This window comes from Ptychodera flava, chromosome 12, assembly GCF_041260155.1.
Source record: "Ptychodera flava strain L36383 chromosome 12, AS_Pfla_20210202, whole genome shotgun sequence".
NCBI lineage: Eukaryota > Metazoa > Hemichordata > Enteropneusta > Ptychoderidae > Ptychodera > Ptychodera flava.
In genome coordinates, this window is record NC_091939.1 from 9,142,155 (window position 1) to 9,167,850 (window position 25,696).

Sequence of the window (25,696 nt, forward strand, 5' to 3'; positions counted from 1 at the left end):
TAAATAAATAAATAAATAAATAAATAAATAAATAAATAATCCATAGTATTTAGCTTTTCAACTAAGCCTGTACATGTGTAGACTGCATTGTTATTTTTTACGAGTGGATTCTAGTCTCGACTAGAATTCAAATGTTAACAATAACTCTGCATTTTACATATATAGATGCTGTGTAGACAAACTAAATAGTACTGTTGTTGTTTCAACATGCTGTTTGAAGTAGAAATAAGAACTTGCAATTGACATACAAAACAAAAATTCTATCATACTTGATGCTAGAATTACAATAATGACTTAGTAGATATGACCTTGCACTCTTATACAATCTGCACACTATTTTGAATAAATACATTTATTTTAGAAGATCAGGAACTATATATATGCGTGGCAGCTGGCATTTTTTTGTGGAGATTTTTTGAGTCAGACTATATTTGGTTGCATAGTGTTCTTGATAACATCATTTAACCAGAGAACTTGAACAGTAGATTCACCTTGAATAAAGTCCACTCTCGGGATCAAACCTCTTGACCTTTAAATCGCTTTCAATGACTATAATGACTGAAATGGAATAAATGGAATAACCGTATTGAATTATTATTACTGTTGTCATCATGTTGATTGTATCATTATTTATGACAAAAAATCCACAGGAAGGTATAGTATCCAGCCTTTATGAAGACAAAATGTCTTATGTAACAAGCCAATGGAAAAGTGTAGATTTGTTGGTCAGGAATTTGTTTGCTCATTTTCATGCAATTTTTGGTAAAGATTTTTAAAATGCAGGTTGCTTTGGTTTTTACTTCCATAGGATGGGATTTCATCTGAAAAAGAAGATTTTTTTTGTATACTAACTAATTGAAAAATGTACATACAGTATGTATATTCCAGCCATAGGTATTTAGTCTTCTTTTTGGACAGATACATGTACATCATACATGTAATAAGGTCAAAGATCATAGGTCAAAGATCATAGATGATTGTTTTAGAGACAAAATGGCCTGTGTGGTTGCGTGACTTTGGTGATAGGACTTCAAGGAATAACCTCTTTGTCATTGCAAGCATTAGCTCACCTAGTTCTGTTGTAATATTTGTATAAGCTGTTTCAAGCATCAGCACAACATTGAGTAAATTTCTCATATTTTTCCCCCTTGAAACAAATTGCATCTAGCTTTGATGTAAAGGCCCATGTGTGGGTATTGAATGTCTACACTATGTAGTTGCTTCCAAAACACCGGGAAATTTTAACAATTTTGATAGCTTTTACTTTGCATGTGCAGGTATCCCATCCAAACCGCTGGAATCAGACATTGACATGGTTGGTGTAGTTAACAGTCCGTCAACAAAAGTACAGTGATATTATGGAATAGACCTAAACCAAATGTGTCATAGATACACTCGTGATCATGGATCATACATACAGTGTTATGATGAATGCGTATCTCATTACAAATACTGATTGCCCTATTTTTGTATAATCAATGGTGCAATTTGGACCCTAGCACCAAACTATACATTGTACCTATTACTCTATGTCAAAAATGGAATAATGAATTACCACAAGTAACAATTTACAAACATCTTGTAGGACAAATCTTTGTATGTCATCATCAAAATAACAAAACGGCTAATTATTGATCTCTCTTTCAGCTCATTGGGACACCAAGTTTAACTAAAATTACATTCAAAATTGTTTTTTCAGTCAATTTAAGCATAGAGTTGACTCAGACTGTGAGATGCATAGAAATTTTACATCCCAATAATCACTCATCTACACTGTGTATTCCATTTCTGAAATGTACTGAAGTCATTTCGAATATTGCCTGTTGATGTATCTTATTGTCAGAATATGACACAATTGGTATTTAAAATGTATCTGTGTTTTGAATTTGAAAATAAGACACATTTTGAGGGATTTTAGGGTGATAAGAAAGACCCTACCTCACTAACAGATGGTGTTATAACTGATAATGTGCCTCTAGTGGCTCTATTCTTTGTAGCAAGATCACTTTCACATTAAGGAGGGAATTGGATCGATCCAAATGTTGTCTTGAAATAGAATTTTAATCCAGAACTACATCATTTTTTATCGCACGTGTGCTTGTATGCTGTACACAACACTAAAACATTTATTTCATCTTTCTACCACAGGTCTGACAGCAGCATTGCATATACATGTACAATATCATGTTTCAAGCATTCTGAAAAACCTGTCAAATTAATGATAATGACCCATTCTTTGTGTAATTACATACCATTAAAATAATGGTGCTGTCATTCTTACAAGCGTGTGCGAAAATTGGCCAGTACAACCAATAATCCAACAAATATTATCATTAAAGTTTAGTTCAATATATAATATAAAAAAACCAGCATCCAACATGGTGATCATGCCTTTTTGGTTAAAATCTCTTTTTCTCTTTTACAATGGAAAATATAGGAGACTAATCAGTGTTATTATGCCATTGACAATCTAGTATATATACCCATCAGCTTTTCAAAGAATAATGCAATTTTGTTTTTGGATAGTTAAGCCCATTTCACTATTTTGTTTTTTAGGGTTTATTGCTGAGTTCTGTGTGAGTGTTTTATTTTGGTCTGCTCAGTGCATGCTCCCCCGTTTACCTCTGGATATTGTTTCTCCGTCTCTTGGTCGGCTTTGGTGTGGGTGGTTCTCCTCAGGCGTAAGTTGTCCACTGTCCCCCACCCCCTCCCTTCCATGTCAGATTTGCTTCACCCTTCACGTCCTTTGATACCCCGGTATATGTATGACTGCCCAAAACCGGCACCATAATGAATGGTGGGGTTAAAGGGAAACCATCGTCAGAACTGCGCCTGTGCGAGTTTCTTGTTTACAAACAATGTATTTCATGCACGATATTTAGATGCACCTCATCATCATAGCTGCAACATTTAAATTATACTATGTAGATTATGACGAATATGTTTCAATTTTCATCAATCACCATCATACCTTGGATATAGTGTTTACATTGGTCGTATGGGTCCAATACAACCTTTGAGCGCAGTTCCGACAACTGTATCCCTTCAGGGTAAAACGCCATGATTGTGAAGGTATCAAATGTGGTGATTGGATGCACCTGAATATATGTAATTTTATACTCCAATGTGTCGAAAAACTTTCAAGTTTAGTAATCTTAAAATATCTCTCGGTACATTTAGACTAAAAAGTAGAAAAAGATTTTGTTTCTTACTCTTGCATATGTTTATCTAGACTAGCATTAGTGTTTCCTCTGTGCTGACTTGAAGATATTTAATGTAAAAAAAAATGACAGCGCTATGATCAGCAGAAAGTGTCAATGTCTCTAGGATTTCACATATACACAATACAGCTCTGAATGGTGAACTCATCAATGTGATCTGACTGGATGTCAAAATTACAGATAAAAAAATACATCAGATAAACTAGCAGAAAAAAATCGAGTAACATTTTACATATATGATGAGGGAAAATATTTAAAATTGAAATGCAGCAAACTGACATTTTATTTCTATTCCGTAGATAACCAGACAATTTAATGCGCAGCCAATTAGAGAATTCACATAATCTATTGCTAAAGTTTCTGTGTATTAAAATGAGTTTTGTTTGCTCTTTATCCCTAAATAGTATTTGGTGTAACAAACTGGCTGATTTGCTTGAAAAATTCTTTGATTGAATACAATCCTTTCAGATCAGGTACAAAAGTTGGTAATAGCTGTAGTAGTATTTTTTGACAAAATGTTGCCCTTTTCATGCGCCTTGCCCTTTTAGAAGTGAATTTGTCAGTCCCTTCAGACCATACACAGAAACAGACAATCAATTGGAGAAGATCAAAGGTATAAAACAAATTTTGAGAGAAAAAGCCTCTGAGTCCTCTATTAGGGGATATTAAGATGAAATGTTGCTTATTCATGTTCTAAAAACAATCACAGTAGATTTATAAAACAATTGAACATATAAATTTTACTTTACTCATTAGCTTTACCTCTGCAACTTTGAAAATTGATAACTCTGTTTGTGTATTGCTGATCATTTAGACTTCTCTACTGAAGTATGGTATAATTCAGAGAATGAAACTGTTTTCAACCGTCATGCAAGACACAGCAACAAAAGGATACTAAAAATAATGGCCACATATCCTTAGAAATAAAAAACACTAAAAAAGTAAATATAAATAACTTTATGTGGTGCTGTCTCTGTTTGAAAATATCCATGTTTAATATATAGTCAGCCATTGTTTGGTGCCACCATCTGATGCATAAACTTTCATGGCCAATGCATGTCAGTGTTAAAAAACACGTCAACTTTCAACATCCCACAGTCAAGGACTCAAAGCACATTCCATAAACTACATGTATCTAGGCAGCAACCATTTAAAATAGAAGCATTTGCGGTGCTTAAGTGTTCATCATCCAATCTTTTCTCCAGGAATGTTGTCATTTTCTGTGGTAAAATTCATCATTCTTTTCTTCTTTTCACTAGGAATGCCTCCCCCAAGATTTTTACATTTTTCAAAGCTTTCACAATTTTTGTATCACGAGTAATTCCAAGATTTTCAGAGATTCAAGTGGCCACACAAGTACACATAGCCATCGCAACATTCCGGATTTAACATGATTTAGTTAATGCCAATTGCATCATTCTAATTGCAGACGCTTAGATCCATATGAAACCACAACACATAGTAGAGGTTAATTAACCCTTTCACCCCCATTTCCATGTCTAGAGGTCCAACTTTACCATAGAAAATAATGGCATTGGTTCAAACCACAGTGGTGAAAGGGTTATTGCATTTCCATCTCAGCTTCCATTTTTCTGCCAATCCCATGTCCATATAATTACTCTGATACGGAATATCTGATCTCTCCCAACTCATTCATTCCAGGGTCTCATCCTATGTGCCATCTGGCTTTTCTACTACGGCATACTCACGGCGCTTTCACCATCTCTCATCTGGATGCTTATCCTAAGAGGGCTGGTTGGCTTTGGTATCGGTGGGGTGCCACAATCGTAAGCAACATTCTTCATTCTCTACTTTGATGGTGCCGATTAAAATCCACAGTAACAGTTCCAAATTGCCCAGTAGTGTCTCATGATTGGCATCCTTCCTACCAACTGCATAGCTTTTCTCTAAAATCCAGTTTATATAAGCTATTATATAGTCCATGACGGAGTAAATTTGCTTTGAAAATGTTACATATAGAATGGATACACGCAAACGGAAATGTTATGAAAAAATGGAATTTAAACGAAGAATTGGTGTTTGTTAGTGTTGTCTGTGTTAAGTACTGGGTATGCAGAGTTGTTGAGTATAGGTTTCAAGAGTATTAAACTGTCCCACCTCTTTTCCCTATACAGATGCCCAACTTGACAATGTAGTTAAAACAGAAAGAATGTGACACAACATTTTCTTGTAAAGCCTGTTGCAATGATAAAATTATAATGTTACAATTTAACATAAGACTGTTTAAAACTTCACACTTCAAGTATGCCCACCGTAAAATTTACAATTCTCATCTTTCAGGGTCACCTGTACTCTGAATTTCTACCTTCGTCAGCGAGGGCTAGGTGTGTGGTATTCATTGAGGTAAGTGTTACAGATATCGGTGTAATTCAATTTTGAAGATATTTTTACCATCCTGTAGTTTGGCCCATGCTTTTATCACAGCAAGTCATTCTATTTAGGACTTTTTATCTGATGTCATGGATGCCTTTTTTCTGTTTTCCTGTTTTTTGAAGAAACCGGTCAAAATATTTTGTCTCAAAAAACTAAAATGTACCTCATTTTGTCTGGATTGTTTTGCTGAAATGCTGGGAAAAAAATTTTAGGCTTTGATTGAAACAATTGAATTATTGCTGTGCATTCCAATATATTCTTAGACCTTTGAGTGCTGTGATTTTTTCCCACCAAAACTTCAGTGCAACATTTTACCAATTTTTATGAATTTGTCGTCAATTTTTTTGATAATTTTGGAACAAGTGGACATCACATTTCATTTGCTAAATATTCTTATCAAAATTTTGGCAGAAACATGAAAAAAAAATTGACCAAGGTATTTTTTCAAAGGCAACAAAAAATGACTTTGGCAGTCAAAGGGTTAAAAAGAAGTTAAACTAGATATGGTACAGAACTTGATGTGACATTAATGGACAATTATTACCATAGTACAGGTGATAAAATGAGTTTGACTTCCATTCAAACTTTGTATTAGAAACTGAGTTGTCCTGATAAAACATCGATCTTGCAAACTTTCATGAATCATGATAAGATATCAATAGACCTTTTATTTAGTTAGCCTTTCTGAGTTCAATGACTTACATGTATTATCATAAACTTTTACAGTTGGACATTACTATTAGCAAAACTGAACAAAGCTGAGACCTCCATTGCATTGGAATGTATAATAAAATTTCACTTTTTTTCAGTCTTTAAAAATGTATCCAAGAAACACCTGACACAGTTGTGTCAAGTTTCAATAATTATCAAGAAAAAAGACTATTTTGTCATCTTCGTCTCTGACTACAGGTATTTTGGGCAATTGGTGCCTGTTTTGAAGTAGCCCTGGCACTAGTGGTGATGCCCACCCTGGGATGGCGATGGCTACTCATCTTCTCTGCTCTGCCTGTCTTGATATTTGCTATATCCTGCAAGGTAACGAGGAGGATTTTACAGAAATCTTGTGTTTTATGTTTTATAATAGATCTATATGCAAAAAATTTCCCTAATACCGTAAAATTCCCAATTGAAGCCGCGGCTTGTATTAGAAACATTTTTGAGGGACCCCTGGGATCACGCACTGAAGTCCCGGTGCGGCTTCAATTACGTACATTTCCTGTGTTTCGATATTTTTCTCAATGCTCACCAAGCACTGCAGGGGCAATCGCTATTGTTATGCAAATTAGTACCAATGAATTCTGCGTGAATAAATTACCCGCATAAAAAGCACCTACCCTAGTGTAACTCCATATATAGAAACGTTAAGAGAGTGTATTTGGTCCTTAAACTTGGTAAAATTCCTTTTAGATAATAAGGAAACTATTAAAAGATGTTAAAACAATGGGAAACTGGAGTTCCCTTGACAGCATCGTACGGAAAATGACACGTTTTTCCAGTACTTTCTTGATTCTCTGACCCTGCTGACCCCCGTCCCCTAAATAGAATAGTCTCACTAAGGTCGGCCATGTTGACCAGCTAGCAGCATGCATGTCTTTGTTTCAAGTTTAGGGGTTTTTGGACGCTGAAATTTCACAAAAATGTCACTTCTGTATTCAGAGATTGTACAATCAATTTCTTTGGACGTGTAAGCCGATTTTGAAAGCGATAGAAGATCAAATGATGTTGAAAAAAATCGTGCATAAAATTAGCATAAATTAAGCGTCCATGGCAAATGGGTCCCCTTGATTTACAGCTGTCTTGTGTTGCCGAACCGGTGGCTCATACTCGGATAGTGCAATAAAGGCAAGTGAATGACCTTTGGTAACTTTACTGGCATGTTTTTGTGAACTGTTTTGTGGTCAAATTTTATTTTCTCATGATCAAAAACGGAACGTGTACAAGCTTATATGCACCATCATAGTCATTCAGCGAGGACACCGCGACATTGCACTTTTATATGATATCCGATATTTACGGCTACTAGACTCTACAATATCGAACTTAGATTGAACGATGAGGTGGTGAAATCTTTACTTGGCTAGAACGGTGAGGTTGTGAAATCTCCGATATATATCGGATATTTACTTGCGATTTGACAGACTCTAGTATCGTCTAGTATCGATGCTAGAGTCAGCCTTGGAAGTCGGGCTTGGCCAGAACTCTGAGGTTGTGAAATCTCCGATATATATCGGATATTTACTTGCGATTTGACAGACTCTAGTATCGTCTAGTATCGATGCTAGAGTCAGTCACTGGAAGTCGGGCTTGGCCAGAACGGTGAGGTTGTGAAATCTCCGATATATATCGGATATTTACTTGCGATTTGACAGACTCTAGTATCGTCTAGTATCGATGCTAGAGTCAGTCCCTGGAAGTCGGGCTTGGCCAGAACGGTGAGGTGTGAAATCTCCGATATATATCGGATATTTACTTGCGATTTGACGGACTCTAGTATCGTCTAGTATCGATGCTAGAGTCAGTCCCTGGAAGTCGGGCTTGGCCAGAACGGTTAGGTTGTGAAATCTCCGATATATATCGGATATTTACTTGCGATTTGACAGACTCTAGTATCGTCTAGTATCGATGCTAGAGTCAGTCCCTGGAAGTCGGGCTTGGCCAGAACGGTGAGGTTGTGAAATCTCCGATATATATCGGATATTTACTTGCGATTTGACAGACTCTAGTATCGTCTAGTATCGATGCTAGAGTCAGTCCCTGAAGTCGGGCTTGGCCAGAACATAAGGTTGTGAAATCTCCGATATATATCGGATATTTACTTGCGATTTGACAGACTCTAGTATCGTCTAGTATCGATGCTAGAGTCAGTCCCTGGAAGTCGGGCTTGGCCAGAACGGTGAGGTTGTGAAATCTCCGATATATATCGGATATTTACTTGCGATTTGACAGACTCTAGTATCGTCTAGTACGATGCTAGAGTCAGTACATGGAAGTCGGGCTTTGCCAGAACGGTGAGGTTGTGAAATCTCCGATATATATCGGATATTTACTTGCGATTTGACAGACTCTAGTATCGTCTAGTATCGATGCTAGAGTCAGTCCTTGGAAGTCAGGCTTGGCCAGAACGGTTAGGTTGTGAAATCTCCGATATATATCGGATATTTACTTGCGATTTGACAGACTCTAGTATCGTCTAGTATCGATGCTAGAGTCAGTCCTTGGAAGTCGGGCTTGGCCAGAACATAAGGTTGTGAAATCTCCGATATATATCGGATATTTACTTGCGATTTGACAGACTCTAGTATCGTCTAGTATCGATGCTAGAGTCAGTCACTGGAAGTCGGGCTTGGCCAAAACTCTGAGGTTGTGAAATCTCCGATATATATCGGATATTTACTTGCGATTTGACGGACTCTAGTATCGTCTAGTATCGATGCTAGAGTCAGTCCCTGGAAGTCGGGCTTGGCCAGAACGGTTAGGTTGTGAAATCTCCGATATATATCGGATATTTACTTGCGATTTGACGGACTCTAGTATCGTCTAGTATCGATGCTAGAGTCAGTCCCTGGAAGTCGGGCTTGGCCAGAACTCTGAGGTTGTGAAATCTCCGATATATCGGATATTTACTTGCGATTTGACAGACTCTAGTATCGTCTAGTATCGATGCCAGAGTCAGTCCCTGGAAGTCGGGCTTGGCCAGAACGGTGAGGTTGTGAAATCTCCGATATATATCGGATATTTACTTGCGATTTGACAGACTCTAGTATCGTCTAGTATCGATGCCAGAGTCAGTCCCTGGAAGTCGGGCTTGGCCAGAACGGTGAGGTTGTGAAATCTCCGATATATATCGGATATTTACTTGCGATTTGACAGACTCTAGTATCGTCTAGTATCGATGCTAGAGTCAGTCACTGGAAGTCGGGCTTGGCCAAAACTCTGAGGTTGTGAAATCTCCGATATATATCGGATATTTACTTGCGATTTGACGGACTCTAGTATCGTCTAGTATCGATGCTAGAGTCAGTCCCTGGAAGTCGGGCTTGGCCAGAACGGTGAGGTTGTGAAATCTCCGATATATAACGTATATATACTTGCGATTTGACAGACTCTAGTATCGTCTAGTATCGATGCTAGAGTCAGTCCCTGGAAGTCGGGCTTGGCCAGAACTCTGAGGTTTGCGAAATCTCCGATATATATCGGATATTTACTTGCGATTTGACAGACTCTAGTATCGTCTAGTATCGATGCCAGAGTCAGTCCCTGGAAGTCGGGCTTGGCCAGAACGGTGAGGTTGTGAAATCTCCGATATATATCGGATATTTACTTGCGATTTGACAGACTCTAGTATCGTCTAGTATCGATGCTAGAGTCAGTCCATGGAAGTCGGGCTTGGCCAGAACGGTGAGGTTGTGAAATCTCCGATATATATCGGATATTTACTTGCGATTTGACAGACTCTAGTATCGTCTAGTATCGATGCTAGAGTCAGTCCCTGGAAGTCGGGCTTGGCCAGAACGGTGAGGTTGTGAAATCTCCGATATATATCGGATATTACTTGCGATTTGACAGACTCTAGTATCGTCTAGTATCGATGCTAGAGTCAGTCCTGGAAGTCGGGCTTGCCAGAACGGTGAGGTTGTGAAATCTCCGATATATATCGGATATTTACTTGCGATTTGACAGACTCTAGTATCGTCTAGTATCGATGCTAGAGTCAGTCCCTGGAAGTCGGGCTTGGCCAGAACGGTGAGGTTGTGAAATCTCCGATATATATCGGATATTTACTTGCGATTTGACAGACTCTAGTATCGTCTAGTATCGATGCTAGAGTCAGTCCCTGGAAGTCGGGCTTGGCCAGAACGGTGAGGTTGTGAAATCTCCGATATATATCGGATATTTACTTGCGATTTGACAGACTCTAGTATCGTCTAGTATCGATGCTAGAGTCAGTCCCTGGAAGTCGGGCTTGGCCAGAACGGTGAGGTTGTGAAATCTCCGATATATATCGGATATTTACTTGCGATTTGACAGACTCTAGTATCGTCTAGTATCGATGCCAGAGTCAGTCCCTGGAAGTCGGGCTTGGCCAGAACGGTGAGGTTGTGAAATCTCCGATATATATCGGATATTTACTTGCGATTTGACAGACTCTAGTATCGTCTAGTATCGATGCTAGAGTCAGTCCCTGGAAGTCGGGCTTGGCCAGAACGGTGAGGTTGTGAAATCTCCGATATATATCGGATATTTACTTGCGATTTGACAGACTCTAGTATCGTCTAGTATCGATGCTAGAGTCAGTCCCTGGAAGTCGGGCTTGGCCAGAACGGTGAGGTTGTGAAATCTCCGATATATATCGGATATTTACTTGCGATTTGACAGACTCTAGTATCGTCTAGTATCGATGCTAGAGTCAGTCCTGGAAGTCGGGCTTGGCCAGAACGGTGAGGTTGTGAAATCTCCGATATATATCGGATATTTACTTGCGATTTGACAGACTCTAGTATCGTCTAGTATCGATGCTAGAGTCAGTCCCTGGAAGTCGGGCTTGGCCAGAACGGTGAGGTTGTGAAATCTCCGATATATATCGGATATTTACTTGCGATTTGACAGACTCTAGTATCGTCTAGTATCGATGCTAGAGTCAGTCCCTGGAAGTCGGGCTTGGCCAGAACGGTGAGGTTGTGAAATCTCCGATATATATCGGATATTTACTTGCGATTTGACAGACTCTAGTATCGTCTAGTATCGATGCTAGAGTCAGTCCCTGGAAGTCGGGTTGGCCAAAACTCTGAGGTTGTGAAATCTCCGATATATATCGGATATTTACTTGCGATTTGACGGACTCTAGTATCGTCTAGTATCGATGCTAGAGTCAGTCCCTGGAAGTCGGGCTTGGCAGAACGGTGAGGTTGTGAAATCTCCGATATATATCGGATATTTACTTGCGATTTGACGGACTCTAGTATCGTCTAGTATCGATGCTAGAGTCAGTCACTGGAAGTCGGGCTTGGCCAGAACTCTGAGGTTGTGAAATCTCCGATATATCGGATATTTACTTGCGATTTGACAGACTCTAGTATCGTCTAGTATCGATGCTAGAGTCAGTCCCTGGAAGTCGGGCTTGGCCAGAACGGTGAGGTTGTGAAATCTCCGATATATATCGGATATTTACTTGCGATTTGACAGACTCTAGTATCGTCTAGTATCGATGCTAGAGTCAGTCCCTGGAAGTCGGGCTTGGCCAGAACGGTGAGGTTGTGAAATCTCCGATATATATCGGATATTTACTTGCGATTTGACAGACTCTAGTATCGTCTAGTATCGATGCTAGAGTCAGTCACTGGAAGTCGGGCTTGGCCAGAACTCTGAGGTTGTGAATCTCCGATATATATCGGATATTTACTTGCGATTTGACGGACTCTAGTATCGTCTAGTATCGATGCTAGAGTCAGTCCCTGGAAGTCGGGCTTGGCCAGAACGGTGAGGTTGTGAAATCTCCGATATATATCGGATATTTACTTGCGATTTGACGGACTCTAGTATCGTCTAGTATCGATGCTAGAGTCAGTCCCTGGAAGTCGGGCTTGGCCAGAACGTTGAGGTTGTGAAATCTCCGATATTATCGGATATTTACTTGCGATTTGACAGACTCTAGTATCGTCTAGTATCGATGCTAGAGTCAGTCCCTGGAAGTCGGGCTTGGCCAGAACTGTGAGGTTGTGAAATCTCCGATATATATCGGATATTTACTTGCGATTTGACAGACTCTAGTATCGTCTAGTATCGATGCCAGAGTCAGTCCTGGAAGTCGGGCTTGGCCAGAACGGTGAGGTTGTGAAATCTCCGATATATATCGGATATTTACTTGCGATTTGACAGACTCTAGTATCGTCTAGTATCGATGCTAGAGTCAGTCCCTGGAAGTCGGGCTTGGCCAGAACGGTGAGGTTGTGAAATCTCCGATATATATCGGATATTTACTTGCGATTTGACGGACTCTAGTATCGTCTAGTATCGATGCTAGAGTCAGTCCCTGGAAGTCGGGCTTGGCCAGAACGGTGAGGTTGTGAAATCTCCGATATATATCGGATATTTACTTGCGATTTGACAGACTCTAGTATCGTCTAGTATCGATGCAGAGTCAGTCCTGGAAGTCGGGCTTGGCCAGAACGGTGGGTTGTGAAATCTCCGATATATATCGGATATTTACTTGCGATTTGACAGACTCTAGTATCGTCTAGTATCGATGCTAGAGTCAGTCCTGGAAGTCGGGCTTGGCCAGAACTCTGAGGTTGTGAAATCTCCGATATATATCGGATATTTACTTGCGATTTGACAGACTCTAGTATCGTCTAGTATCGATGCCAGAGTCAGTCCCTGGAAGTCGGGCTTGGCCAGAACGGTGAGGTTGTGAAATCTCCGATATATATCGGATATTTACTTGCGATTTGACAGACTCTAGTATCGTCTAGTATCGATGCTAGAGTCAGTCCTGGAAGTCGGGCTTGGCAGAACGGTGAGGTTGTGAAATCTCCGATATATATCGGATATTTACTTGCGATTTGACAGACTCTAGTATCGTCTAGTATCGATGCTAGAGTCAGTCCCTGGAAGTCGGGCTTGGCCAGAACGGTGAGGTTGTGAAATCTCCGATATATATCGGATATTTACTTGCGATTTGACAGACTCTAGTATCGTCTAGTATCGATGCTAGAGTCAGTCCATGGAAGTCGGGCTTGGCCAGAACGGTGAGGTTGTGAAATCTCCGATATATATCGGATATTTACTTGCGATTTGACAGACTCTAGTATCGTCTAGTATCGATGCTAGAGTCAGTCCTGGAAGTCGGGCTTGGCCAGAACGGTGAGGTTGTGAAATCTCCGATATATATCGGATATTTACTTGCGATTTGACAGACTCTAGTATCGTCTAGTATCGATGCTAGAGTCAGTCCCTGGAAGTCGGGCTTGGCCAGAACGGTGAGGTTGTGAAATCTCCGATATATATCGGATATTTACTTGCGATTTGACAGACTCTAGTATCGTCTAGTATCGATGCTAGAGTCAGTCCCTGGAAGTCGGGCTTGGCCAGAACGGTGAGGTTGTGAAATCTCCGATATATATCGGATATTTACTTGCGATTTGACAGACTCTAGTATCGTCTAGTATCGATGCTAGAGTCAGTCCTGGAAGTCGGGCTTGGCCAAACGTTGAGGTTGTGAAATCTCCGATATATATCGGATATTTACTTGCGATTTGACAGACTCTAGTATCGTCTAGTATCGATGCTAGAGTCAGTCCCTGGAAGTCGGGCTTGGCCAGAACGGTTAGGTTGTGAAATCTCCGATATATATCGGATATTTACTTGCGATTTGACAGACTCTAGTATCGTCTAGTATCGATGCTAGAGTCAGTCCCTGGAAGTCGGGCTTGGCCAGAACTCTGAGGTTGTGAAATCTCCGATATATCGGATATTTACTTGCGATTTGACAGACTCTAGTATCGTCTAGTATCGATGCCAGAGTCAGTCCCTGGAAGTCGGGCTTGGCCAGAACGGTGAGGTTGTGAAATCTCCGATATATATCGGATATTTACTTGCGATTTGACAGACTCTAGTATCGTCTAGTATCGATGCCAGAGTCAGTCCCTGGAAGTCGGGCTTGGCCAGAACGGTAGGGTTGTGAAATCTCCGATATATATCGGATATTTACTTGCGATTTGACAGACTCTAGTATCGTCTAGTATCGATGCTAGAGTCAGTCACTGGAAGTCGGGCTTGGCCAAACGGTGAGGTTGTGAAATCTCCGATATATATCGGATATTTACTTGCGATTTGACGACTCTAGTATCGTCTAGTATCGATGCTAGAGTCAGTCCCTGGAAGTCGGGCTTGGCCAGAACGGTGAGGTTGTGAAATCTCCGATATATATCGGATATTTACTTGCGATTTGACGGACTCTAGTATCGTCTAGTATCGATGCTAGAGTCAGTCCCTGGAAGTCGGGCTTGGCCAGAACTCTGAGGTTGTGAAATCTCCGATATATCGGATATTTACTTGCGATTTGACAGACTCTAGTATCGTCTAGTATCGATGCTAGAGTCAGTCCCTGGAAGTCGGGCTTGGCCAGAACGGTGAGGTTGTGAAATCTCCGATATATATCGGATATTTACTTGCGATTTGACAGACTCTAGTATCGTCTAGTATCGATGCTAGAGTCAGTCCTGGAAGTCGGGCTTGGCCAGAACGCTGAGGTTGTGAAATCTCCGATATATATCGATATTTACTTGCGATTTGACAGACTCTAGTATCGTCTAGTATCGATGCAGAGTCAGTCCCTGGAAGTCGGGCTTGGCCAGAACGGTGAGGTTGTGAAATCTCCGATATATATCGGATATTTACTTGCGATTTGACGGACTCTAGTATCGTCTAGTATCGATGCTAGAGTCAGTCCCTGGAAGTCGGGCTTGGCCAGAACGGTTAGGTTGTGAAATCTCCGATATATATCGGATATTTACTTGCGATTTGACAGACTCTAGTATCGTCTAGTATCGATGCCAGAGTCAGTCCTGGAAGTCGGGCTTGGCCAGAACGGTGAGGTTGTGAAATCTCCGATATATATCGGATATTTACTTGCGATTTGACAGACTCTAGTATCGTCTAGTATCGATGCTAGAGTCAGTCCCTGGAAGTCGGCTTGGCCAGAACGGTGAGGTTGTGAAATCTCCGATATATATCGGATATTTACTTGCGATTTGACAGACTCTAGTATCGTCTAGTATCGATGCAGAGTCAGTCCCTGGAAGTCGGGCTTGCCAGAACGGTGAGGTTGTGAAATCTCCGATATATATCGGATATTTACTTGCGATTTGACAGACTCTAGTATCGTCTAGTATCGATGCTAGAGTCAGTCCATGGAAGTCGGGCTTGGCCAGAACGGTGAGGTTGTGAAATCTCCGATATATATCGGATATTTACTTGCGATTTGACAGACTCTAGTATCGTCTAGTATCGATGCTAGAGTCAGTCCCTGGAAGTCGGGCTTGGCCAGAACGGTGAGGTTGTGAAATCTCCGATATATATCGGATATTTACTTGCGATTTGACAGACTCTAGTATCGTCTAGTATCGATGCTAGAGTCAGTCCCTGGAAGTCGGGCTTGGCCAGAACGGTGAGGTTGTGAAATCTCCGATATATATCGGATATTTACTTGCGATTTGACAGACTCTAGTATCGTCTAGTATCGATGCTAGAGTCAGTCACTGGAAGTCGGGCTTGGCCAAACTCTGAGGTTGTGAAATCTCCGATATATATCGGATATTTACTTGCGATTTGACAGACTCTAGTATCGTCTAGTATCGATGCTAGAGTCAGTCCCTGGAAGTCGGGCTTGGCCAGAACGGTTAGGTTGTGAAATCTCCGATATATATCGGATATTTACTTGCGATTTGACAGACTCTAGTATCGTCTAGTATCGATGCTAGAGTCAGTCCATGGAAGTCGGGCTTGGCCAGAACTCTGAGTTGTGAAATCTCCGATATATATCGGATATTTACTTGCGATTTGACCAGACTCTAGTATCGTCTAGTATCGATGCTAGAGTCAGTCCCTGGAAGTCGGGCTTGGCCAGAACGGTGAGGTTGTGAAATCTCCGATATATATCGGATATTTACTTGCGATTTGACAGACTCTAGTATCGTCTAGTATCGATGCCTAGAGTCAGTCCCTGGAAGTCGGGCTTGGCCAGAACGGTGAGGTTGTGAAATCTCCGATATATATCGGATATTTACTTGCGATTTGACAGACTCTAGTATCGTCTAGTATCGATGCTAGAGTCAGTCCCTGGAAGTCGGGCTTGGCCAAAACGGTGAGGTTGTGAAATCTCCGATATATATCGGATATTTACTTGCGATTTGACAGACTCTAGTATCGTCTAGTATCGATGCTAGAGTCAGTCCCTGGAAGTCGGGCTTGGCCAGAACGGTGAGGTTGTGAAATCTCCGATATATATCGGATATTTACTTGCGATTTGACAGACTCTAGTATCGTCTAGTATCGATGCTAGAGTCAGTCCCTGGAAGTCGGGCTTGGCCAGAACGGTTAGGTTGTGAAATCTCCGATATATATCGGATATTTACTTGCGATTTGACAGACTCTAGTATCGTCTAGTATCGATGCTAGAGTCAGTCCCTGGAAGTCGGGCTTGGCCAGAACGGTGAGGTTGTGAAATCTCCGATATATATCGGATATTTACTTGCGATTTGACAGACTCTAGTATCGTCTAGTATCGATGCTAGAGTCAGTCCATGGAAGTCGGGCTTGGCCAGAACGGTGAGGTTGTGAAATCTCCGATATATATCGGATTTTTACTTGCGATTTGACAGACTCTAGTATCGTCTAGTATCGATGCTAGAGTCAGTCCCTGGAAGTCGGGCTTGGCCAGAACGGTGAGGTTGTGAAATCTCCGATATATATCGGATATTTACTTGCGATTTGACAGACTCTAGTATCGTCTAGTATCGATGCTAGAGTCAGTCCCTGGAAGTCGGGCTTGGCCAGAACGGTGAGGTTGTGAAATCTCCGATATATATCGGATATTTACTTGCGATTTGACAGACTCTAGTATCGTCTAGTATCGATGCTAGAGTCAGTCCCTGGAAGTCGGGCTTGGCCAGAACGGTGAGGTTGTGAAATCTCCGATATATATCGGATATTTACTTGCGATTTGACAGACTCTAGTATCGTCTAGTATCGATGCTAGAGTCAGTCCCTGGAAGTCGGGCTTGGCCAGAACGGTAGGGTTGTGAAATCTCCGATATATATCGGATATTTACTTGCGATTTGACAGACTCTAGTATCGTCTAGTATCGATGCTAGAGTCAGTCCCTGGAAGTCGGGCTTGGCCAGAACGGTGAGGTTGTGAAATCTCCGATATATATCGGATATTTACTTGCGATTTGACAGACTCTAGTATCGTCTAGTATCGATGCTAGAGTCAGTCCCTGGAAGTCGGGCTTGGCCAGAACAGTTAGGTTGTGAAATCTCCGATATATATCGGATATTTACTTGCGATTTGACAGACTCTAGTATCGTCTAGTATCGATGCTAGAGTCAGTCCCTGGAAGTCGGGCTTGGCCAGAACGGTGAGGTTGTGAAATCTCCGATATATATCGGATATTTACTTGCGATTTGACAGACTCTAGTATCGTCTAGTATCGATGTCAGTCCCTGGAAATCGGGCTTGACCAGAACGGTGAGGTTGTGAAATCTCCGATATATATCGGATATTTACTTGCGATTTGACAGACTCTAGTATCGTCTAGTATCGATGCTAGAGTCAGTCCCTGGAAGTCGGGCTTGGCCAGAACGGTTAGGTTGTGAAATCTCCGATATATATCGGATATTTACTTGCGATTTGACAGACTCTAGTATCGTCTAGTATCGATGCTAGAGTCAGTCCATGGAAGTCGGGCTTGGCCAGAACGGTGAGGTTGTGAAATCTCCGATATATATCGGATATTTACTTGCGATTTGACAGACTCTAGTATCGTCTAGTATCGATGCTAGAGTCAGTCCCTGGAAGTCGGGCTTGGCCAGAACGGTGAGGTTGTGAAATCTCCGATATATATCGGATATTTACTTGCGATTTGACAGACTCTAGTATCGTCTAGTATCGATGCTAGAGTCAGTCCCTGGAAGTCGGGCTTGGCCAGAACTCTGAGGTTGTGAAATCTCCGATATATATCGATATTTACTTGCGATTTGACAGACTCTAGTATCGTCTAGTATCGATGCTAGAGTCAGTCCCTGGAAGTCGGGCTTGGCCAGAACGGTGAGGTTGTGAAATCTCCGATATATATCGGATATTTACTTGCGATTTGACAGACTCTAGTATCGTCTAGTATCGATGCTAGAGTCAGTCCATGGAAGTCGGGCTTGGCCAGAACGGTGAGGTTGTGAAATCTCCGATATATATCGGATATTTACTTGCGATTTGACAGACTCTAGTATCGTCTAGTATCGATGCCAGAGTCAGTCCCTGGAAGTCGGGCTTGGCCAGAACGGTGAGGTTGTGAAATCTCCGATATATATCGGATATTTACTTGCGATTTGACAGACTCTAGTATCGTCTAGTATCGATGCTAGAGTCAGTCACTGGAAGTCGGGCTTGCCAGAACGGTGAGGTTGTGAAATCTCCGATATATATCGGATATTTACTTGCGATTTGACAGACTCTAGTATCGTCTAGTATCGATGCTAGAGTCAGTCCCTGGAAGTCGGGCTTGGCCAGAACGTGAGGTTGTGAAATCTCCGATATATATCGGATATTTACTTGCGATTTGACAGACTCTAGTATCGTCTAGTATCGATGCCAGAGTCAGTCCCTGGAAGTCGGGCTTGGCCAGAACGGTGAGGTTGTGAAATCTCCGATATATATCGGATATTTACTTGCGATTTGACAGACTCTAGTATCGTCTAGTATCGATGCTAGAGTCAGTCCCTGGAAGTCGGGCTTGGCCAGAACGGTGAGGTTGTGAAATCTCCGATATATATCGGATATTTACTTGCGATTTGACAGACTCTAGTATCGTCTAGTATCGATGCCAGAGTCAGTCCCTGGAAGTCGGGCTTGGCCAGAACGTGAGGTGTGAATCTCGTTATATGATTGTGAAATCTCCGATATATTCGGATATTTACTTGCGATTTGACAGACTCTAGTATCGTCTAGTATCGATGCTAGAGTCAGTCCCTGGAAGTCGGGCTTGGCCAGAACGGTGAGGTTGTGAAATCTCCGATATATATCGGATATTTACTTGCGATTTGACAGACTCTAGTATCGTCTAGTATCGATGCCAGAGTCAGTCCCTGGAAGTCGGGCTTGGCCAGAACGGTGAGGTTGTGAAATCTCCGATATATATCGGATATTTACTTGCGATTTGACAGACTCTAGTATCGTCTAGTATCGATGCTAGAGTCAGTCCCTGGAAGTCGGGCTTGCCAGAACGGTGAGGTTGTGAAATCTCCGATATATATCGGATATTTACTTGCGATTTGACAGACTCTAGTATCGTCTAGTATCGATGCTAGAGTCAGTCCTGGAAGTCGGGCTTGGCCAGAACGGTAGGTTGTGAAATCTCCGATATATATCGGATATTTACTTGCGATTTGACAGACTCTAGTATCGTCTAGTATCGATGCTAGAGTCAGTCCCTGGAAGTCGGGCTTGGCCAGAACGGTAGAGGTTGTGAAATCTCCGATATATATCGGATATTTACTTGCGATTTGACAGACTCTAGTATCGTCTAGTATCGATGCTAGAGTCAGTCCTGGAAGTCGGCTTGGCCAGAACTCTGAGGTTGTGAAATCTCCGATATATATCGGATATTTACTTGCGATTTGACGACTCTAGTATCGTCTAGTATCGATGCTAGAGTCAGTCCCTGGAAGTCGGGCTTGGCCAGAACGGTTAGGTTGTGAAATCTCCGATATATATCGGATATTTACTTGCGATTTGACAGACTCTAGTATCGTCTAGTATCGATGCTAGAGTCAGTCCCTGGAAGTCGGGCTTGGCCAGAACTGTGAGGTTGTGAAATCTCCGATATATATCGGATATTTACTTGCGATTTGACAGACTCTAGTATCGTCTAGTATCGATGCCAGAGTCAGTCCCTGGAAGTCGGGCTTGGCCAGAACGGTGAGGTTGTGAAATCTCCGATATATATCGGATATTTACTTGCGATTTGACAGACTCTAGTATCGTCTAGTATCGATGCTAGAGTCAGTCCCTGGAAGTCGGGCTTGGCCAGAACGGTGAGGTTGTGAAATCTCCGATATATATCGGATATTTACTTGCGATTTGACAGACTCTAGTATCGTCTAGTATCGATGCTAGAGTCAGTCCCTGGAAGTCGGGCTTGGCCAGAACTCTGAGGTTGTGAAATCTCCGATATATATCGGATATTTACTTGCGATTTGACGGACTCTAGTATCGTCTAGTATCGATGCTAGAGTCAGTCCCTGGAAGTCGGGCTTGGCCAGAACGGTGAGGTTGTGAAATCTCCGATATATATCGGATATTTACTTGCGATTTGACAGACTCTAGTATCGTCTAGTATCGATGCTAGAGTCAGTCCCTGGAAGTCGGGCTTGGCCAGAACTCTGAGGTTGTGAAATCTCCGATATATCGGATATTTACTTGCGATTTGACAGACTCTAGTATCGTCTAGTATCGATGCTAGAGTCAGTCCCTGGAAGTCGGGCTTGGCCAGAACGGTGAGGTTGTGAAATCTCCGATATATATCGGATATTTACTTGCGATTTGACAGACTCTAGTATCGTCTAGTATCGATGCTAGAGTCAGTCCCTGGAAGTCGGGCTTGGCCAGAACGGTGAGGTTGTGAAATCTCCGATATATATCGGATATTTACTTGCGATTTGACAGACTCTAGTATCGTCTAGTATCGATGCCAGAGTCAGTCCCTGGAAGTCGGGCTTGGCCAGAACGGTGAGGTTGTGAAATCTCCGATATATATCGGATATTTACTTGCGATTTGACGGACTCTAGTATCGTCTAGTATCGATGCTAGAGTCAGTCCCTGGAAGTCGGGCTTGGCCAGAACGGTGAGGTTGTGAAATCTCCGATATATATCGGATATTTACTTGCGATTTGACAGACTCTAGTATCGTCTAGTATCGATGCTAGAGTCAGTCCCTGGAAGTCGGGCTTGGCCAGAACGGTGAGGTTGTGAAATCTCCGATATATATCGGATATTTACTTGCGATTTGACAGACTCTAGTATCGTCTAGTATCGATGCTAGAGTCAGTCCCTGGAAGTCGGGCTTGGCCAGAACTGTGAGGTTGTGAAATCTCCGATATATATCGGATATTTACTTGCGATTTGACAGACTCTAGTATCGTCTAGTATCGATGCCAGAGTCAGTCCCTGGAAGTCGGGCTTGGCCAGAACGGTGAGGTTGTGAAATCTCCGATATATATCGGATATTTACTTGCGATTTGACAGACTCTAGTATCGTCTAGTATCGATGCTAGAGTCAGTCCATGGAAGTCGGGCTTGGCCAGAACTCTGAGGTTGTGAATCTCCGATATATATCGGATATTTACTTGCGATTTGACAGACTCTAGTATCGTCTAGTATCGATGCCAGAGTCAGTCCCTGGAAGTCGGGCTTGGCCAGAACGGTGAGGTTGTGAAATCTCCGATATATATCGGATATTTACTTGCGATTTGACAGACTCTAGTATCGTCTAGTATCGATGCCAGAGTCAGTCCCTGGAAGTCGGGCTTGGCCAGAACGGTAGGGTTGTGAAATCTCCGATATATATCGGATATTTACTTGCGATTTGACAGACTCTAGTATCGTCTAGTATCGATGCTAGAGTCAGTCACTGGAAGTCGGGCTTGGCCAGAACTCTGAGGTTGTGAAATCTCCGATATATATCGGATATTTACTTGCGATTTGACGGACTCTAGTATCGTCTAGTATCGATGCTAGAGTCAGTCCCTGGAAGTCGGGCTTGGCCAGAACGGTGAGGTTGTGAAATCTCCGATATATATCGGATATTTACTTGCGATTTGACGGACTCTAGTATCGTCTAGTATCGATGCTAGAGTCAGTCCCTGGAAGTCGGGCTTGGCCAGAACGGTGAGGTTGTGAAATCTCCGATATATATCGGATATTTACTTGCGATTTGACAGACTCTAGTATCGTCTAGTATCGATGCTAGAGTCAGTCCCTGGAAGTCGGGCTTGGCCAGAACGGTGAGGTTGTGAAATCTCCGATATATATCGGATATTTACTTGCGATTTGACAGACTCTAGTATCGTCTAGTATCGATGCTAGAGTCAGTCCATGGAAGTCGGGCTTGGCCAGAACTCTGAGGTTGTGAAATCTCCGATATATATCGATATTTACTTGCGATTTGACAGACTCTAGTATCGTCTAGTATCGATGCCAGAGTCAGTCCCTGGAAGTCGGGCTTGGCCAGAACGGTGAGGTTGTGAAATCTCCGATATATATCGGATATTTACTTGCGATTTGACAGACTCTAGTATCGTCTAGTATCGATGCTAGAGTCAGTCCTTGGAAGTCGGGCTTGGCCAGAACGGTGAGGTTGTGAAATCTCCGATATATATCGGATATTTACTTGCGATTTGACAGACTCTAGTATCGTCTAGTATCGATGCTAGAGTCAGTCCTTGGAAGTCGGGCTTGGCCAGAACGGTTAGGTTGTGAAATCTCCGATATATATCGGATATTTACTTGCGATTTGACAGACTCTAGTATCGTCTAGTATCGATGCTAGAGTCAGTCCCTGGAAGTCGGGCTTGGCCAGAACGGTAGGGTTGTGAAATCTCCGATATATATCGGATATTTACTTGCGATTTGACAGACTCTAGTATCGTCTAGTATCGATGCTAGAGTCAGTCACTGGAAGTCGGGCTTGGCCAAAACTCTGAGGTTGTGAAATCTCCGATATATATCGGATATTTACTTGCGATTTGACGGACTCTAGTATCGTCTAGTATCGATGCTAGAGTCAGTCCCTGGAAGTCGGGCTTGGCCAGAACGGTTAGGTTGTGAAATCTCCGATATATATCGGATATTTACTTGCGATTTGACAGACTCTAGTATCGTCTAGTATCGATGCTAGAGTCAGTCCCTGGAAGTCGGGCTTGGCCAGAACTCTGAGGTTGTGAAATCTCCGATATATATCGGATATTTACTTGCGATTTGACAGACTCTAGTATCGTCTAGTATCGATGCCAGAGTCAGTCCCTGGAAGTCGGGCTTGGCCAGAACGGTGAGGTTGTGAAATCTCCGATATATATCGGATATTTACTTGCGATTTGACAGACTCTAGTATCGTCTAGTATCGATGCTAGAGTCAGTCCCTGGAAGTCGGCTTGGCCAGAACGGTAGGGTTGTGAAATCTCCGATATATATCGGATATTTACTTGCGATTTGACAGACTCTAGTATCGTCTAGTATCGATGCTAGAGTCAGTCCCTGGAAGTCGGGCTTGGCCAGAACTCTGAGGTTGTGAAATCTCCGATATATATCGGATATTTACTTGCGATTTGACAGACTCTAGTATCGTCTAGTATCGATGCTAGAGTCAGTCCCTGGAAGTCGGGCTTGGCCAGAACGGTGAGGTTGTGAAATCTCCGATATATATCGGATATTTACTTGCGATTTGACAGACTCTAGTATCGTCTAGTATCGATGCTAGAGTCAGTCCCTGGAAGTCGGGCTTGGCCAGAACGGTGAGGTTGTGAAATCTCCGATATATCGGATATTTACTTGCGATTTGACAGACTCTAGTATCGTCTAGTATCGATGCTAGAGTCAGTCCCTGGAAGTCGGGCTTGGCCAGAACGGTGAGGTTGTGAAATCTCCGATATATATCGGATATTTACTTGCGATTTGACAGACTCTAGTATCGTCTAGTATCGATGCTAGAGTCAGTCCCTGGAAGTCGGGCTTGGCCAGAACGGTGAGGTTGTGAAATCTCCGATATATATCGGATATTTACTTGCGATTTGACAGACTCTAGTATCGTCTAGTATCGATGCTAGAGTCAGTCCCTGGAAGTCGGGCTTGGCCAGAACGGTGAGGTTGTGAAATCTCCGATATATATCGGATATTTACTTGCGATTTGACAGACTCTAGTATCGTCTAGTATCGATGCTAGAGTCAGTCCCTGGAAGTCGGGCTTGGCCAGAACGGTGAGGTTGTGAAATCTCCGATATATATCGGATATTTACTTGCGATTTGACGACTCTAGTATCGTCTAGTATCGATGCTAGAGTCAGTCCCTGGAAGTCGGGCTTGGCCAGAACGGTGAGGTTGTGAAATCTCCGATATATATCGGATATTTACTTGCGATTTGACAGACTCTAGTATCGTCTGGTATCGATGCTAGAGTCAGTCCCTGGAAGTCGGGCTTGGCCAGAACGGTGAGGTTGTGAAATCTCCGATATATATCGGATATTTACTTGCGATTTGACAGACTCTAGTATCGTCTAGTATCGATGCTAGAGTCAGTCCCTGGAAGTCGGGCTTGGCCAGAACGGTTAGGTTGTGAAATCTCCGATATATATCGGATATTTACTTGCGATTTGACAGACTCTAGTATCGTCTAGTATCGATGCCAGAGTCAGTCCCTGGAAGTCGGGCTTGGCCAGAACGGTGAGGTTGTGAAATCTCCGATATATATCGGATATTTACTTGCGATTTGACAGACTCTAGTATCGTCTAGTATCGATGCTAGAGTCAGTCCCTGGAAGTCGGGCTTGGCCAGAACGCTGAGGTTGTGAAATCTCCGATATATATCGGATATTTACTTGCGATTTGACAGACTCTAGTATCGTCTAGTATCGATGCCAGAGTCAGTCCCTGGAAGTCGGGCTTGGCCAGAACGGTGAGGTTGTGAAATCTCCGATATATATCGGATATTTACTTGCGATTTGACAGACTCTAGTATCGTCTAGTATCGATGCTAGAGTCAGTCCATGGAAGTCGGGCTTGGCCAGAACGGTGAGGTTGTGAAATCTCCGATATATATCGGATATTTACTTGCGATTTGACAGACTCTAGTATCGTCTAGTATCGATGCTAGAGTCAGTCCCTGGAAGTCGGGCTTGGCCAGAACGTTAGGTTGTGAAATCTCCGATATATATCGGATATTTACTTGCGATTTGACAGACTCTAGTATCGTCTAGTATCGATGCTAGAGTCAGTCCCTGGAAGTCGGGCTTGGCCAGAACGGTGAGGTTGTGAAATCTCCGATATATATCGGATATTTACTTGCGATTTGACAGACTCTAGTATCGTCTAGTATCGATGCTAGAGTCAGTCCTGGAAGTCGGGCTTGGCCAGAACTCGTGAGGTTGTGAAATCTCCGATATATATCGGATATTTACTTGCGATTTGACGGACTCTAGTATCGTCTAGTATCGATGCTAGAGTCAGTCCCTGGAAGTCGGGCTTGGCCAGAACGGTGAGGTTGTGAAATCTCCGATATATATCGGATATTTACTTGCGATTTGACAGACTCTAGTA

At 42.3% G+C, this 25,696-nt stretch overlaps 1 protein-coding gene across 1 annotated transcript in view; it reads left to right on the top strand.

The window, feature by feature from the left end:
• LOC139144909 (synaptic vesicle 2-related protein-like) overlaps positions 1-25,696 on the top strand; it is a 62,263-nt gene that overhangs the window by 19,372 nt on the left and 17,195 nt on the right. The window contains exons 6-9 of the mRNA XM_070715735.1: positions 4,884-5,008; position 5,085; positions 5,523-5,585; positions 6,525-6,650. Of these exons, the coding sequence (XP_070571836.1) occupies positions 4,884-5,008; position 5,085; positions 5,523-5,585; positions 6,525-6,650 (315 nt within the window). The remainder of the gene's footprint in view (positions 1-4,883; positions 5,009-5,084; positions 5,086-5,522; positions 5,586-6,524; positions 6,651-25,696) is intronic.